Source organism: Cornus florida, unplaced genomic scaffold, assembly GCF_030987335.1.
Source record: "Cornus florida cultivar Cherokee Brave unplaced genomic scaffold, ASM3098733v1 CherokeeBrave_3.0.0_Hap2_Chr06, whole genome shotgun sequence".
Lineage (NCBI taxonomy): Eukaryota > Viridiplantae > Streptophyta > Magnoliopsida > Cornales > Cornaceae > Cornus > Cornus florida.
Window position 1 is genome coordinate 92,606,322 of NW_026775576.1, and position 19,562 is coordinate 92,625,883.

Consider the following 19,562-nt stretch of genomic DNA (forward strand, 5'->3'; position numbering starts at 1 on the left):
GTCCAAAAATCATGCTTAAGGTATTTAACAAGGAACAACAACAACAGTAATAATATAATATTTAACGTCAGATGGTATTGGTGTAATTCCATTTGAGTAAGTGGGTATATAGTTGTCAAGAAGAAGGGTAATGAAAAGGGCACTATTGTAACTTTTGATTAAAGAAAAACAAATTGTTTACATAATTGTTGACTAGGTTGAGTGTGTATGTTAACGAAACAAAAGAGGAGTGTGCATGTTAACGAAGCCTCGGATAGGTCGGTATAATTTACCCTAAACTATATCCAGTCAATTGATTGGCTAGCCAAAACGGCTAGAAATAGGATCTATCCCCAAATTTTGTTTTTCTTTTTTTCTTTTTCTTTTTTTTGTTTTGTAAAAAAAGGAATTCATGTCAAAACTCTTACAATTATCAAACAATATGGTCAATTCAGTAATTCTAATGGTTGAGGCCTGATGGGGTTGATTTCAACCAAGTGTAGTAACTTGCAAAATTTTCACAATTCAAGGGGATTTTCCGTTATAAACACTTTTTATCTTCTTCTAGTTCATATACTACGTATTTAGTTTTAGGTTCATTCTATCACAAGCACATGCTACAACCCAAAGCATACCAACCAAAGCACTTGGAACCAAAAGCAGATATGTTGCTTCAAAAATTAGTGCAAAATGTACTTATAAAAAATATATATATATATTAGTGCAAAATGACAGCTCCAGTAATGTCTTGCCACACTGAAACACATAATAAACACCATGTGTTGGTAATGAATAAACACGAGACAGATCCACATATTCATTTCAATTTTGTAACTATGTTTTTTAATCACAATCACAACCCAATTTGTCCAAATTGCAAAAACATAAAGAACCTCCTAAATATCAGATTTTTGTTCAGTTCACCATTAAGGTCAGAATTATTCTAACAACCCAGGTCACTGTCATTTCATTTATATACCTTTATAAAGTCCCCTTTATCCCCAACGGCCCTAACCCTCTCCCATGTACGGCCAATAGCGACTAATTTCTTCCTCGTAGCTTAGGTTAAAAAGACCAGAACAAATAAAACAATAAACAAAACTACCAAGAACAATATCATCATAATCTGGCCCTTGGCACCTGCCTTCTTCATGACCAGAGCCACCTTTTTCTGCAGTGAAATTCATTGCAAAAAATTAATATTTTAGATCACCTTACGGATAAAACCATAATTTAGATTAACAACATATAAATTAAGCTGAATAATATCTAGCCACCTCAAAAAGAGCACAAGTCTGGAAATTTTAATTTTTTAAAAAATAATATAAAAAAAAATGACGGAAAAACAAGTTTTCCAATTCAGAGCAACAGAAAAGAATTACCTGAACAAAATCTAGACGATTTGATGTACTGTCCATCTCTGTACCCAAATCATCTATAATCCTCTCCTGCAACAATATGGTATACATTTTAGTGTTGATAATAAATAGAAATGATCCTAAAAATAAGTGTGCAAGGGTAAAATTGGCATATGTAAGTTGGATTTGCTGAAAGCATCGCAAGGAACTAAAGCTTAATAACACTTGCCTGTGCAAGGAGTTCTTCATGTATGGTAAGCCCAACACCTCCAATTCTCTCCACACTTGCACTAAGCTCATCCAGCTCTTCATCCTGTTGCCTACAAGCAAAATTGAAAGGCATCTACAATGAGAATGTTGGGCAAAAAAAAGATTTTGAAAACAAGAAAAAACCACTCTATGGTTTGTTAAATAACACTTCACTGGCCTGCATGTTTTGCGAAATTTCAACAATTGAACTTTAATAGTTAAAAAATAATGTATCACATATACTAATTAAGCATCGAAATTAGAGTAATAAAAATTACCTCGGTAGTAGCAAGAATAATGATAATAAAATTAATAAATAAGGTAACTTCAACAACCCCACCCCAACCCCGGGTGACACCCCCATCCATTCCCAAGAACCTGTCAACTGACACAACAGATCTCTCTCTCTCTCTCTCTCTCTCTCTCTCTCTGTGACGACAAGAGAAGTTAGCGTCACTTCCAGAAAACACATCGAAGCATGTAATTTGCTTAAAAAATAAAAAACTAAGAAAAGCAGATTGTATCTTTTAGAAATTTATTTTCATCCGACTGCGAAGAAGGTAACCAGAAATGAACTCCAAAGCTGGGCAAAAACAGGGGGAGAGGAATTTACTTTATGAGAAGCATCTGTCTGTCTGATTCTGATGATATGAAATCATCATTCGCTACAGCAACGTAGTGGCTGGATCGGTCCGGGTGAGTATTTGGCAGCCGCATTAATTCTCGGCGCATCCCGTTCACATTAGAAGTTCCTTTCAACTCCTTTCCAGCTACTACCACTTTCTTGACATTACCCACCTAGCAACACAGTAATCTCTTAGGGTCAATTAAGCAAAGGCTCACCTGTCAATGTGCAGTGCAAGTATAAAATGGTACTTACAAAAGATACTTTTCCAAATGATAATACTCAATCAACAAGACAGTTTTTCATAATCTATCTACTATATAAATGTTAGAAGAATTTTTCTTTTTATATCCATTTTTAGTGAATAATTAATCATGTATTTATATTCTTTCAATATCCATTAGACAATTATCTGCATTTTCATAAACCACTCTAGAAGTTTACAACAACCAAAACTAATTTGTGATAAACTTTTGTGTCCAACACATTCCTATTCTATTTGGAAATCTAATATGTACTAATTAGTTTATATACATATATTTTTAATAATTGAGTAATTATAGGTTTATGTGTGTGTGTGTGTGTGTGTGTGTGTGTGTATTAATGAATAATTAATCACCTATGAAGCATGGATATAGAAATGGGAACAACACGATATGGAATCTGTAATACGGCAAATATAAAAAAAGTAGGACAGACACGGCAGGGAAACAACAATAAAATAATACAATAATATATTATTATATATGTACAAAAAAAATTGATTTTTGTTCATTTTATCCATAATACCATGAATTTGATCACTAATTTGGGACTCGGGTTGGATGAGTGTTGCTTTTGATTTTTAAAATTTTATATTAGTTTTCTACTAACCCATCATATGTTTTAAAATTGCATTGGATCTTTTCATTTAATAAAAACTGAAAAACTACCATGTCGTGTCCTAAAAGTGTCCCAAACATGTCCCAGTTGTATCCCCACTGCATCCAACCGAAAAATGAAATTTTGAACTCTAGGATACTCCATAGCCTTGTCAGACATCCATCCAGCTGTGTCCCAAGTGTGCCCGTCTAGGATACCCTCTTCACATTACCATGGCACCCATAGAGGAGTGTCCATGCTTTCTAGTTAACCACATATTTACTTTCTTCTTGAATCTATTGATCTAGTGTATGTATCTACATCCTAATTCAATTATGCATTTTTTAATAGTTAATTAGTCAGCGTGTCCATCTACATTCTTATTTTTTATGCAAATTTTTGAATGAATAACTAATCACATATTTTTCATAGACGTTGCACTTTACTAAGTGTGTTCATCCACATTCTTATTTTTTAAACCATTTTGATAATAAGTAATTACATATTTTAATTTATATGAATTCTCTTCTCTAAATTTCACACACACACACACATAGATGTCTTATGGACTTGTGGATGTTTATATGTTGTTGATTTTGATATAATATTTGATGTATGATACAACAACTTTAATTTTCCTTTTCTATTTTCGACTTTGAATAATTTAAAACCTTTTCTATTCTTGTGTATAAAATATGCATAGCACATGCACTTTTACTAGTAACATTAAAAAAGCAGCCATAACATATTGATTGTTGCTAAAAATTCTATATAGAATAAGTACCTGAGCGCGAGCAGTGCTGGTCCATCTCCTTCGTTTATCAAGCTCCACATCATTGATGCCATACAAAGCAGGATCTCTAGCTGCTACTGCAATAGTTTTGTCTAATTCATCCACCTTCCTATCAGAAAACACGGTTTTCAGCATTGACAAAAAGAGGCAGAATTGCTTGATATAAAGCAAAAGATCATGAAGAGGTTTGTGCCAACTGATTTGGTATAGACAATGATCTCAAGAAGTTGAGCATGGGAAATGGGAAGTTAGAGGAGAGCCCAAAATCACTTCACATGACTATGCAACTGAAACCATCCCCTTGCTGATTCTTAAAAATCTCGCCTCAAAGTGGAAGCAAGTGATTTTTTTTTTTCCCCTTATAAAACAACAAATATGGTGAGAACTGTCAAATTTTTTGACTCATACCTGCCACTCAATGCTCTCGCTACCAGCAAGGAGCTCCTTTGTGAGATGTAGTTTCTCTACATTGTCCGAAGGGATGTGTTCCCATCGGTGAAAAGTAGATTGCAACTTGTCAATCTAAAGCAGCAGGAAATCAAATAGTTAAGTAGATATGACAAACAAAAGAATTTTAAAACCATGAAGCTACCAAAAATAATTTTAACAAATTTTAAAAACTCAGAGATAGAACATATGGGTGAGGCATAGGGTGTGAATGTAGGATTGTTTTTTCAGGCAGGCAGTTTGTTGTATGTTTTCAAAGAGACACTTTTTACAATAATAGCAGGGGGGGAATTGTTCTATTCCATTTCACTATCTTCCAATATATAGTTCAAAAGTGTAATTTTCAGAGAGAACTTGATTACCAAATATTGTAGCCTAGTGGTACTTTCTCGCTTTTATTTTTCCTAGTTGATAACTTGATACCCAACTCTCCCCCCCAACACCCCCCCCCGCGGCCGGCAGAGAATTGTTTGCAAGAGGAGTCGAACCTTAGGCCTAATGATTCCTATGATTCCTGAGGCTCCAGGGCCAAGTTCTTACCAACTTGAGCCAACCCCTTGGGGTTGTACTTCCTCGCCTTTACTTTGGAAGGTCAAGGGTTCAAATCCCCATAGGCTCTAAGTGGGTGTGTGAGTTTCAAATAGGGAAAAAAAAAAAAAAAAAAAAACTAGAGAGAACTCGCTTCACTTTTTAAATCAATTGCAAAAAACACCATCTGGCACTAGAAAAATCGACAAATTCACGGCTGCCGCTTATTTGGCACAGGTACCCATTAGAGGTTTCTTTTTTGTTTTTTTTTTGATAAGTCAGAAACCCATTAGAAGTTTACAAATTTGTTTTTCTTTTAATAAGACAATATAAGGGAAGACGATGAAAAGCTAAAAAAAATTTGTTATAAACTTTGGATTTTGTTTAGTGATTATTCAATACAATTGGAGCTAGTCTAGTCAACACTGTCAGCATATGGTAAATGATATACTTGATGCTGGATTTTCCAGAATTCTCCCAATTTAACAAATTATATAGTCAGATCATATCTGCGGCACAAACAAAGTGTCTTCTAGTCCATCCGATATGGTTTTACGATCATTCGAAAAAACCTTCTTCAGTCTGCCTTTTCCAGGCAACCTCCAAAAAAGATTTTATTTAATTATTTTATTATTATTTGACAAGTCAAAGAAATCATTAAGAGCAATGAGCACCAAAAGTGGTGCAACTCATACATGAAGGATACAAAAGCTAACAAAAACTAATTCATCACCTAAAAGATCTATAACAAATCTAAGGGATAAAATGAATTCCCTGGCCCAAGAAAACAGAGTGCTAAGCGTGAGCCTCTTCTGTTGATGTGCACAATCAACTACATCATCAAAAAATTTGGTCCTTCCAAATGCACCAAAAAAGACTATAAGCAGCCTTCCACACTTTCCTACCACTGTCACTCAAGCATATCTTCTTTTTTTAAATAAAATAAAATAAATAAATAAATAATAATAATATATTAATCAAAAAATGAAAAGAACTAATCCTTCAAGCCCAAGGAGGTTGTGAGAACAAAATAACAACAGAGTAAAGTACCCATTCCCATAACCCCACTCCCCTAACCAAAAAGGCAGCACAAAGGGTCTTAAAAAGATCCTAATAGGAAATATGGGACTATAGTAGAGGCTCCCTACTTAGCCAAGAAATCAACAATAATCTAAACTCCGCCTCTAAAGCACTAAATATACCCAGAATCTCTTTCATAAAGTGACCATAACGCCAAGAACCCAAGCAGTAAGACTTCATCCAGACTATTACAACCTTAGGCCGCCACTTAACAGTGTCAGATACCAATAGCAGAGACTTCACCGACGTCTTAAAGAGCTAAATTTCGGCCTTAATAGCAAATTGAGGAGCCTACTGGCTCCAAGAAAATGGCTAATATAGCATCTCCAAATATACCTTCAACACCAACTTGAGCTAGGTTGCCAAGAGAAAACGCATCACAATAAATTTCAATTCTCCTTATAGGTAGAGGTTTCCACAAATCTGAAACAACATTGCTCTAAGAATAAATAGACAAAGCCCTCTAGTCAGTCATAATAACACTCAACATAACCTAGATTATGACCACCATAGCAAAATCCCAAAGAATGTTGGCTTTCTCACCATATCCGAAATCTCAAAAGAGGTTAAGAAGGGAATTATACACTAAAATCTACTCAGGTATTATTCGATGAAGCAAGTAGTTGATAAGGGATAGGATAATGAATAAAAAGGCAGTTGCACATATGACATGACATTATTTTTCTTTTCCTTTTCTTCTTTTTAATTTTATTTTTATTTTTATTATAGATCCTACTGCACATAACACCCAAATCTGGACTTAAGGAATTGTAGGGCCTCTATCCTAGAACAACTCATTAGTATTCACCCATTGGGCTACTAACCAAACAAAAAACTTTTCTATATATATATATATATATATATATATATATTGCGTTGGTAAGTTCCTTAACTTTCAAAAGCATTTTAAATGAAGGAGACAGAAATAGATTGATTCAGGAGAAAGCTAAAAGTTTATTTAAAGGACAAGTAGCCATTACATTCTAGGTGCCAGAATGAAGGAATCTCTAAAATTTACAATTAACTGTCAGCCTATTCAATAAAAACTCATACACATTTGACAATATAAAAATAACACCATTCAAATGAACCACCAATTCTTTAACGTCACTGTTGACGAGTCCCCGATCTAAATGTAGTCAGTTCATGTAGCAGTCATTAGACCTTGATATTAGGGGGGAAATAACTACCACAAATCAGCCTTACAAATGGATGTAGGCACTTGACAAAAGGGAACAATGTTTAAATTGAAAATTGATGGATTTCTTAGAATGATATCAATCAATTAATAATACCACAAAAAAGAAAAATATTATAATGAAGCACATTGTTGACAGCAAAATATCAAACAAAATCAATCCACAAATGACAGCTTCTTCATTTCGACAGTCATCACAATTACAGATTGGAAAACAAACTTACAGAGTCTTGAATCTCCTCCTTTACAATGTAAAATGGATCTTGTGCTGAAGACATTTTGTATTTAGTTACATAACATTACCTATACATTCAAAAAGGTTAACTTCCATTAGCAAGAAGACATCAGATATAGACACGCAGGCTGAATTAACAAAGTTTAAGGCACTCACGAGATGGGAAGAGTTATAAGGTATTGGAAAGCTAAGAAGATTTCGCTGCTAAGGGGTAAATTACAAGTCTGCGTCTCAATTATGAAAAGGAAAACACATACTATGCCACTACTGAAACTCGGGAATTCCTTGGTAAGTTTCCATGAGGATTTCGAACTCTCTTTTTTTTTTTTCTGACAAGTGACACAATCTGAACCCCACGGTGTATGCCTGACGCGATAACAACTATTTGGACTAGCAGTGTTGTAGCAATAGTGTTCACAGAAATCTGAAGCAGCAGTAGTCATGCTGCACTAACTATTAAGAAGTTCATGTCCTTACTTCTTCTTTATTACATTTGAGTCATGAAAAAAAGAAAAAGAAAAAAAATCTCAATTATTCTAGTTCATCTAGTGAGTACTTGATTCAACGTGTTAAATGCATGCCAAAAAATATCAACAATTCATTTCAACGAAACAAAAGGGCGGAGTTCAAGCAAGCTAAGGGCTCAAATTTCATTCAAGGTTACCTTCTGCTATCGACATTATATATCATATAGCTGAAAGTAACAAATTACTATCTGCTAACAAATAAAAAAAAATCAAATCACTTTCAAATTCAACTACAGAACAAAAATGGAAGCAAATCTTGTGTTTCAGAGAGAGATTAAGAGAGTAATCAACAACTTATATCGGCTAAAGAAACTAAACAGGAAAATTACAGATCTATGTGGAATTAGTACAAGTACGCAAATGAGAAATCAACTCAACAAGTCAATTACATGAAGATTGAAAAATCAAATCATTCTAAACAGAACAATAATACAACCAAAATTAAGAACACACGCTTAAGGAAAAGCAGCAGAAAACCTACCGTTGAAGGTGGTGGAAAAATCAACGCAAAGGTACCAATCGAAGAAGGACCAACTTTCGCGGGTTGTGCAAATTAGAGAGAGAGAGACGAGGGTTTGGTTGCTGGCGAGAAGGGGAGTGCGGGAGAAGACGAGATGGAACCGGATCTTTCCAGCGCATCAAACAGATACATGCAACGCCTTACATCAACACAACACGGATAAAAACCCCGACCCGACTCACCGACTGAATGAAATGATGAATCAACACTAGTATGGTGGGGCAAATTAAGATACGAACCAACACCACGACTAGAATACAATACGGGGTTTGGATTGATCTGAGTTTAGATCATAAACGAGTTAATATTATTAATTTATTTATTTAATCGTTTCGGATTAAGGTTGAAAAGTTTAACCTGTGTAATTCATTTATACCCGTTTAACTCAATATGTCATATTTGTGAATACGAGCTATGTATTATGTTACCTATTTAAACCTAATTATTATAGACAGTTAAGTCATTTGAACATTAATCTTAACCACCCTTATGATTTTTCTTCTTATTTTGAATATTTGAGTTAATTGTGACAAAATTTTTCTAGTATTTATTATTTGTTTGAATATTAAATTTTTTGTATTTGGATTTACCTATTTAGTATAATACCCTTAGACACGATTATGACCCAGAAACACGAATTGTAACTCCTACTAATTTAGACTTGGATCGAATTTCAATTCTAATCCGATTGGATAACATGGAAATAAATTAAAATTTTTAATTTGATAACTCCGATAATATAATTCTATAATCTAAACACGAATAACAATTTGATCCTATATAATATATAACAAGCAATAAATATATTACTTAATGTTATAATATATAATATTTCCAATTTATTAAATTATTTTTTCAATTTTTTATTCTTCTTCTTCCCTCTTTCTATTTTGTTTATCTTTATTGTTTTTTCTTTTATAAAAACTCCAATACCTAATTTTATGCTCTTTTTGGTTTATATTTTGATTTTTGTCTCTCAGTTCTCTCTCTCTCTTTTCCTAATCCTTTTTTGCTAATCTCATTAGAAATTAATTTTCTTTTAATAAAAAAAAAAAATTATGTATTTATATAATCGGATTACCGGACCGAATATTTGATTAATAACAAATCAAATATGGATACAATTCTATATTATTTGTTGGGTCATTAGAATATATATACTACGTAACTCTTACAGGATCGAATAACCCTGAACCAGTCCAAATTTGATCTGTTTATAGGCATAATTGCATGTAAACCAATTCATGAACAAACACCACCACCACTACCTACCACCCACAACCACCCACCACCTTCTGTTTTTTTTTTTCGCCTCCCTTTCTCCTCTGTCATAAACAACAATCACCACCAACCTTCCACCATTGAGAAGGATTTTTTTTTTTTTTTTTGGCCTTTCCATCTCCTCTCTCTAGCCACCATTGGTCACCAACCACGCGGCGCTATTATATATATAGATATAAAAGCATACTTCAAATAAGGGTAATATAGAAATTTTAATTTATTCAATATATGACATCAGCAAATTTCGTCATTAGCGTTGATCGCGACAGAAGCATGGTCCGTCTAATATAGTTTCATTTTTAGGGGAGGTAGAATAATTTCACAAATCATAAGGGAGGTCTCTAAAAATTATGGCAAAACATAATAGAGATCAGTGTAATTTACTCAATTTTAAATGAGAATGAACTTTTTATTGCTAAGTAAACTCTAATGTTCTCAAAAAATTCACCACAACCGTGTTTGACCATCGGCACCTCCATTACTTTCATTACTATTACCACCACTAACACCATCACATCGCCGCCATCACCATGCCACCAACGTCAGCACCATCGCCACCGCCATTATCTTACACCATCGCCATCAGTACCACCACTGCCTCCACCTTCCACTACACCGTTGCCGTTGTCACCACCACCGCCACATCCACTGCCTTCCACCACCACCAACTTCTACCACCGCCTCTACTTTCCACCATCACCTCCTATGTTTTATTGCAACCAAACAATAGAATGAGAATAAAATGAAAATTCAATTTGAATTTTATTTCACTTCATTCAAGTTTTAAATTAATCTAACCAAATGCTATGAATGATTATTATCATTCTATTCTAACATAATTTCATATTTTCAACCAAACAATAAAACAATAATAATTATTTCATTCCCATTTTCATTCCATTCCCACTTGCATTTCATTCAATTTCTGAACATCAAACATTTCACTTTACCTATTGATTTATTTATTTTATAAAAAATAATTTTTATGTGACTTTGTGAGTTAAAAATTAAGATAAGAAGTAATGAGCAACTGATAATTAGCTGTGTAGGAATAACAACTACTAATTACAGGTAATATGTAATTTATGTACCATATTCAGGTAATTCAACCTATTCCAACTCTTTACCTATATTAGCTTATTTAGATTTCCATTTTAATGATTCATGTAATCCATAAATTATCTAATCATATCAGACAAGTTAAAGGGCTAGAGAACATAAGCAACAAGTTAGCAACTATTAATGAGCAAACTGCAAATAATAATGTGCATCAGGCCAATAAAAATTTAAAATATATATATTGGCTATATGCATAAAATTGGAGTATTGAAATTGATAAAATTAGAGAAAAATAATAATTCAATTTTCATCAATTCCAATTTCGTACTGTCAAATATAGTATAGTATTTAAAAATATACCACTCATGTGCGATTTGTGGTCCATCCAATGTTAACTCTAATTACACTGACCTTCCCTGATAACTCCTTAATAAAAATACACATGGTATCCCTAATTACAGTGACCTTATTTTGTTTGTGCATTTTGATTCTCCTAAAGATACTTTAATTTATAGTTTCCTTCAATTTTCAAATTTAATTTTTGGTTGGCAAGAAAGATTATATTATTAATAAATCAACTTATACAAACTGGGCTCAGGCCGCTCAGCAACTTGGCTGTAAGCAACAAGGCAAGTTTTTAATTGCTTACTAAAGAATGGGACCAAATTAATAGCATGAAAATAAATTTAAAAGTTCTTAAAATTACAATATATTTCTTCACAATATTATATTATTTATAAATGGAAAGAATTCCATAAATTAATAAAAACATAAAAGGAAAATGCTTTTAAAAAGAGGAGTTGTAAAGAATTATTTGACTGTATGTTTTTCTAATGCATTTCTATAATAATTTTTATTTTGTTGTCAACCCTTCTTTAGCAAACTACATGCATCCACACATCATGGTGTTGATATGGGCATGTGCATCATGAATTAGAATAATTTAAAATAGCAGAAAATTGACAAATTCAACACATGATGAGCGAACACAACTTATGACATACTCGTAAATCGTAACGTAAGTTTCCAGAGGGGCCTTTCTTATCCATAACTAATTTTTGTTGTAGACAAATTGCTAATTATGGTGTGTTTTTTTTTTTTCACTCTTAATCATGGATCTTTGTTTATGTTTCTTCTTCTCATTCCATTGTTTATCATTTTTATTCTTCGCTCAGAAATATTGCAGTTTCTGACTATATCAACTGAGTGTAGCATATTGTATTTCAAGGGTTTGTAATGTTTTGATTTAATTTGTTGTCATTTTGTGAGGAATGCCGACTTTTGGGTTAAAATTCAATTAAAATTTGAAAATAGAACCTAAAATAATGGCGATTTATTTGAATGCTGGATTTAATGTTTTAAAAAAATTTTTAAAAACGTATATTAAGGGTCTGTATTGTCATGTTACGTAAATTGTTGAGTTCTTTTAGCAACGCTCTTTGGAGGATCCCGCCCCCTTAGAGAAGCAATAGAGGGCAATGGCCAATTGTAACAAGGGTCATTTTGTCCCACATCGGAATCGGATGGGAAAGAGATTAGGTATAAATGGGTGGGTATGCAGCCTTACCTAACAGTTTGAGCTTTTGGGTAAATGGGCAAGCGTCGACCCGTTACCCAACCGCAACGAGGGCGTTGCGAGTTTGGGTGGGGGAGAATGTAACAAGGGTCATTTTGTCCCACATCGGAATCGGATGGGTGGGTATGCAGCCTTACCTAACAGTTCGAGTCCATAGGAGTTTTGTCTTGCATTTTAGTCATTGATTCTCAAAAGATCTATATAAGGAAAGTGGAAAAGGTTAAAAGGTGAATTGCTTACAGGGGTAAAGAGTAAAAGATTAAAGATGACATTTGAAGGTAATAAACTAATTTTTATTAAAAAAAATTTAAGCAATATATATGAATAAACTCAAATCAGTGGTAATAAGAATAACGAACTCATAGATACAGTAATTCATTCTCAAATTTTGTTTTATTCTACGCTATAAATCATACCCATTTGCTTTCATTGATGCCCTACACAAAAGGGATGTCAATTTATCACAATCCAGGCCTGTTCATATCAATTACCAAAAATCTAGGACACGCACCAGTGAAAGAGATGCATAAAATATACAATCCATTTAACTTTCAAAATAAAATTTCTTTTGCCTAAACAAAATAAAATGTATTCCAGTTACAAATTCCTCAAAATTTATATAACAAAATAGGCATAAACGGCTGAAACGTCGTCACTTCGATTGAATTGATCAATCTCATAAGATGATGACTATTGACAGCATGAGTATGCACGGAGTTGGGAAATCGCCCCTCCTCCACCCCTGCCCCTTGTGAATTTTACAGCACTGATAATCTTATTTATTTGGACAATTTCTGCTTTTGCTTGGTGCGGTCAGGGTTTGACAGGCCTGCTGGTAGGCAGCATTACCCCAGTGATCCACTTCCCAAGCTTCATGCGACTGTAAGCCTGTTTCGTATCCTAGTGATCCACTTCCCAAGCTTGTAAGCCAGTTTCGATACCAACAGGCCTGTCAAACCCTGACCGCACCGAGCAAAAGGAGAAATTGCCCAAATAAAGAAGATTATCAGTGCTGTAAAATTGACAAGGGACAGGGTGATAACTGAGGTGGAGGAGGGGCGATTTCCCAACTCCGTGCATACTCATGCTGTCAATAGAATAACTGCACGGGAAGCCAACAAGGTCGTCTTGGTTCGCTTCATTCGCACAATAGGAAAACCATTGACCTATTTCATAAGCAAACACACAAGGTTATAGGATGAAGTAGGTGTGTGAGTCCATCCTGAAAGTCCATGTGTCGGAAGTGATGTTATAGAACAAAATGACACTGTTGCTGGTCAAGAGAAGAAAACCGCCCAACACAGTTGAATGAGAATCAACTAGACAACCCGATGGGTAAGTCCACCAGGGAGGACCACCAATAAATGTCCAAAGTTCTTCCAGCGATTTGGGTGGAAAACCTCTAAATCATGACCACACATATCTTCACTGAAAACAAAAACCCCGTCATCGAAGGGCTTCGAAGGCTGAATCACCATAGGTAGGAACTTGTAAGTTAGCATCTTTTCATACGCATATCCGAAATCACCCGTTACAGTGTCAAATACATAAACATTCCTAGATCGATATGTTCTTCTGGAACCAAGACGGTAGGTAACCATTAAAATCAGTGATACCTATGCGGTACAGAGAGTACATATACTCATCAGTACAAATATAAACAACCACGTAAAAATTCTTCTTTTCCATCTCGCTCAGTGATGGTCACATCAGTTTTTGTTACCTGTATGGAGAGAATATATGGGAGATCATAAAAGAACATTAGCGCAAAGACAAAATTCGTATATATAAATTAACAACAACAACAAAAATTGTAAAATATTAATTATTGTATCATATTAGATTAGTAAAGTATGTTATAAATATATAATATTAATTATTGTCTTTGTCTATAACTTTGAGTGCATCAGAGCTTTTCATTTCACTGTTGTACACTTCCTAGATCCGATGCATGAAACAAGCAAAAAAGCTCACAACCCTATCATTGGTTCACAGTTGTTGTACACTTTGATGCCCCCGACCAAATATCTCTCTCTCTACGAGTCCAAACCTATAGAAATCTTCCATACCAATATTAGTCAAGACGCTCAGAGAGCTTATTTTGTCCTAAGTTGGGTAATTCTTATTGGTGGACTCTCTCTTCTTTGTTGTTTCAGTTTCAACATTTCAAAAGCTCTAGCAATGCTCAAACTGATAAAGTTAAATTAAAATTGCATAGAGTCTTCTTTTTCTTTTTCACAGATAAAATTAGGGTTTAGAGAGATGAAAAAGAAGAGAGCCAAATAGAAGAATTATATTACACACCATTGTTTCAGAATTTCAGGAACTGAAAAATCATGTGTGAAGTGACCAAAGATTCTTGAAATTAAAAAGAATTAGGCACTATGCTCAATAGTATGTCTTCAACTCTAAATTTCCTTCAACTCTAAGTGCTTTGACTTAATTTGAGTGCATCAACATATTATCAACATCATTAGTCGTCATCACTAGAGTCAACGCTGAGATCAACATCCTCATAACGCTGACATCAACATCCTCATAACGTTGACATTAACATCCTCATCTAGTCTAGAATCACGTAATCCTCTTGGATAGATATACATTTGAATAAGATAAACTAAAAAGAGACTTCCTATCATAATTGGTCATTTTAAAACCAACATCACTACAACAACAGTACAGGGATTTATATAATTCAATAAGCTAGGCAAAAAAAACATACCTATTTTTTTTTTTTGCCAACTCCACCCATTCCTATTAACTCTCTTCTTTCAAAAAAGAGACCTATATTATTAGGACAAAAGAGGAAAAGTTTTAAAAGCGTTAATAAACTTGTAAAACACATATTCTGAAATTGAAAACTAAACTTCCAAGTCTTTAATTCTCATTAATAAATTGTTTAAGCATCATATCATAACAATATTATACATATGTATGTAGAAACAAAAACAAAAAATAAGTATGTAAAACATGAATAAATAAACGTAACCAATAGCTAAAAATGCCAATTAAAATTTTAAAAAAAGTAAAGAGTTTGTTACCTGATGACTGAAGAGGCATGTTTCTTGAACCTTGTTATTGCTAAATGTTAAGGCCTGATGCTAACCCTAAAAATAAGAAGACACTCAGGTTGTGAGGAAGAGGTTTCACAATCTCACTCGTAACAATTAAAACACCACCATCTAAGTACTATATGTATCATGTGTCAACCCAACCCAACCCAACCCAACTATGCTTTCGGTCAAAATGTTGGACACCTATCCGTAAAAAGTAGTGTGATTACAGATAGGTGTGATTAACACATATTATACTCAGCTTTTATGTTAAATTAATCCAATAACAAAGTACAATGCATCAGTTTAGGAATAGTTTAGGAATAATCTTCAAAATTAACAAATCAATATCCTGATATTCTGCATTCTAATAATAAAAGAAAATCAAAAACCAAAATTTGAAAATAAAAATATGGCAGAAAGATTGAATATATCCTCGTGCATTACATAGATTGTATTTCTATATGAAACAAAACATCCAAGATTTCTAAATGGGGTTGGCTAAATCAAAATATATCAACCAAAATCAACTATTGTTTAATTCAATTTTAGTTAACTAACAATGTTTCTTTAGACAATTGACTGATTAAGGCATAGAAAATCCTATTTGGGTAAAATTACCAATTTATTTATGAACAATTCACCACTCAGTACCCTATCTCTTCTTTTGACCAATTTACTAATCCTATTTGAGAATCTACTAGTGGAAGCAAAGTGTGAGGTAGTTCATGGCAAGCCCCTTCCAACACTATGGAATTCACTCAAAAGCATGCTTTTTGTAAGTATTTTAATTTTTAAGAAGTAACTTTAGAGGTTTACCCCATATTAAGTACTTTTGCTTGTCAAATGTTATGATTTTTTTTTTTTTAAGTTCTGAAAAGATTTCCATCTTCAAAAAGCTTGGCATGTTGATAAAAATTGTTTCAGATTCAATTTTCGCAGATTTCTAATCCAATTCAGATTTTTTTTTTCTTTTTTTCTTTTTTTCATGCCCAGATTCAAATTTTCTTATAGACATAATTGACAAAAAAAAAAAAAAAAAAAAACAGAAATTCACCAAATAGGATTTAGTTTGCAAAACAAGAATTACAAACCTAGATTAGTTGATTTAGAAAAAAAAAATAAAACAAAACCCATACATACAAGTTAGCAGTTGCAGAGAGAGAGGGGGGCAAGCTTGAGAGTTGAGAGACAGCGGGCCAGCGGCTGAAGCTTGCGAACGGCGAACCCGAACTGGAACAGCGGGCGATGGAAACGGAAAGATATGGGTTTTGATATTTTGAACTATCTGAAATGATATGGGTTTTGAACTTCTGATTCTTGTAGATTTTGTAGTTTGCAGTTGCAGAGAGAGAGAGAGAGAGGGCAAGTTCAGAGTCGAGGACGAGAACAGAGCTGGAGGCGATTGTGGAGGCTGAAATGATTTGCCCTAATTTTTTTTTTTTTTTGGGTGACCCATCATCCATTGGCCTATAAATTTTGAGGCCACACTTGTCGCCTTGGGTCAGGGTGGGCTCTGGGCTTATTTGACTTAGGGTTTTATTGTACAAATGGTGGCTAAATTGACTTGGGCTTGATTCGGTAGACTAATTCTGTTTTTTGGCTGGGCTAAATTAGTATAGTAAAAAAACAATAATTCTATTTTTTTGGAGTACATCTGCCATTGCTACTAACAGAACGTCGAACAGGGAAAAGCACACCAGAAAATACGTACATTAACAGATACATATGTAATTATGTATATATAAATACAAACAAAATTACATTAAAAGGAACAGATAAACGAACCTAGCTTCGATATGTTGACATTGAAGGCAGCTCCAGGCACGACTCTCTTCCGAGTATCCATTGCAAGCAGAACACAGCTCCAGATCCAAACAACTTCACACACAGAGAGAGAAAACCCAAGGTTCCAAGCTATGAAAACCCTATTTATCAAAAGGAAAGAGAGAAGACCCAAGGTTCGAAGCTATCAAAACTATTTATCAAAACTTTATAGGCTTTGTGTTGGCACCAAAACTTGGCAGCCACTTCAGCAGCGACGTGGACCAATGGGAAGCCAGTAAGGGTTGAGCATGTCCAAGAATGGTCGGCCAATGGAGAAATAGTAGGAGAAGATTTAGGAGGATATCTATATATTCAGCCACCTCACGAAAAGGGTTGTTACTAAACAACCGAGATTTGTGTTAATTTCAAAAGGAAATTTCATCAGAAATAGAACATTGGGAGAGGTTGGCTGAGGTGATATAATTAAGTTCCTAAAAAATAGGGATTTAGTTATAAGAAAGGAAATCGAATCCTTATGGAAATGAAATTCAAAAAGGAAGGGGCAGCCACGTGAGCGTATGGGTCAAGGCTATAAATGGTTTTCCAGCCATTTAAAGGAATATTTCAGTCAAAGCTTGAAGAAAGAAGTTGCTAAAAATCAGCAACTTACTAGCAATCTTCCAGCAGCTTTCTACTGACTTCTTAGCAATTAATATTTTCTTCAACAAAGGTATTTTATTTGAAGTAAAACGAAACAAGAGGAGAAGAGGTGTGAAAGACTACTGGAAAACGACTTATTTTCAGCAACAAAGAGAAGCAAATCAAGGAAAAGAGAGATTTCAGTAAAGACTTTCCCATTGAAACTGGAGCATCGATATTGAAGGCGAGGAATGTTGGGCCGTAGCTCAGTTTGTATTTCAAAAGAAAATGGTTGAAGCAAAAGAGATTTTCTAGCAATTAATTAGGAGAATAGGTTGAGATAGAACTTCTATAAATAGAAGTATTGTATTCCTATTCCAATTTGTCCAGCACCACCACAAAACATGCATTTCAACTAAAAATATTTTCAATTGACTCTACGTCATTTTTTCCTATCAATTTCTTTATTTCAATTTAATGGCAATTGATTAGATCATTGTCAACTATTTCAATTCAGCCATTTACTTTCTTTCAATTTCAATTATGCCAATTTTAATTATGCAATTTTAGTTAGGCTTTCAATTCAATGGCAATTGATTAAATTCTTGCCATTGAATCGTAGTGACAATTGATTAAATTCTTGTCATTACTTGGCTGATGGCAATTGATTAAATTCTTGCTATCACGTTTCAGTGGCGATCGATTAAATTCTTGCCATTGTGTTTGGCTGATGGCGATTGATTAAGTTCTCGCCATCACGTTCGGCCGGCGATCGATTAAGTTCTTGCCGCCTGTCTTCACTCGGCCATTCCATCCATTCAAACATTCATCAGCCGTTGCATTTCTTTAGACACTCTAAAAAGTCCTTGCTACAAACAAGGCATAAAATAACCTTGCTGGGAGTTCTTACTAGTTTCTCTCCCACACAATCGCCTGAGAGTCAGCCATCGGAAAAAGGGATAAGCTGGTGTTCAATTACATATTTTGGGTATTTTGTACAAATACTCTGGCACGCCCGCGAAGAGTCCATCGACCGGCATAGGGAACAAAAACCGCGCGAACACGTTTTGGCACACCCGGTGGGACCACTACTAGAGTGTTATAAAAGAGGCAAATATGCCGCGGCTCACAAAAAATTCTAAGGCCGTGGCTACTGATGAAGATTTGTAGGAAGACGATCAGCCAGTACAGGCTGAGAACTCTGCAGCAGGTCCTACTGATGAGTTAGCCGTACTTCAGGCACAGGTTAGCTCCTTGGTAGATGCGATGGGAAGGATGGGAGCACGCTACAACGACTTGCATGAAAATATGTCCCAACTCTCAGCCTTTATTTTGAACAAGCCGACTCAAGCTAGCAGCTCCAACAATCAGGAATCGGCTTCTCAGCCGAATCTATCACAAGTTGCTCGGCCAGAGAGGGCCATTGAAACATCACAGCCATGGCCGCCAGTAGTGACACTCCAACCAGGTGCAACATCAAGTCAGCCGGTTCATACGCTACTCACCTGGGCAGAAAGCTATCCTCAGCCTACGTTGGCAGGTTCTAATCAGCCACCAGTAGTAGGTTCGCAGCCACAGGTAATTCTACCAAACCCTCCTCGGATGCCTTTGAACTCGGGGGGCAATCAGATCAGGTGGAGGCCACCGAACCCACTGTATACTCATGTGCCGCCACAGGTAGGGCTCGGGGGACAGAATATGGCTAATCAGCCACATGATTGGCCGAATTGCTATCAACCAGCGGCTAATCAGCCGCCAGTTTTTAATCAGGTACCACCAATATTAAA

At 34.8% G+C, this 19,562-nt stretch overlaps 1 protein-coding gene across 1 annotated transcript; it reads right to left on the bottom strand.

Moving 5' to 3' along the window:
• Positions 1–383: 383 nt before the first annotated feature.
• Positions 384–8,548, bottom strand: LOC132312922 (syntaxin-61-like). Its single transcript, XM_059811486.1, has 8 exons — positions 8,362–8,548; positions 7,343–7,421; positions 4,274–4,387; positions 3,857–3,970; positions 2,200–2,384; positions 1,567–1,657; positions 1,362–1,427; positions 384–1,150 (listed from the first exon to the last, which is right to left on the bottom strand). The coding sequence occupies exons 2-8, from the start codon at positions 7,394–7,396 to the stop codon at positions 1,040–1,042; spliced, it is 735 nt and encodes a 244-aa protein (XP_059667469.1). The 5' UTR covers positions 7,397–7,421; positions 8,362–8,548; the 3' UTR covers positions 384–1,039.
• Positions 8,549–19,562: the final 11,014 nt, after the last annotated feature.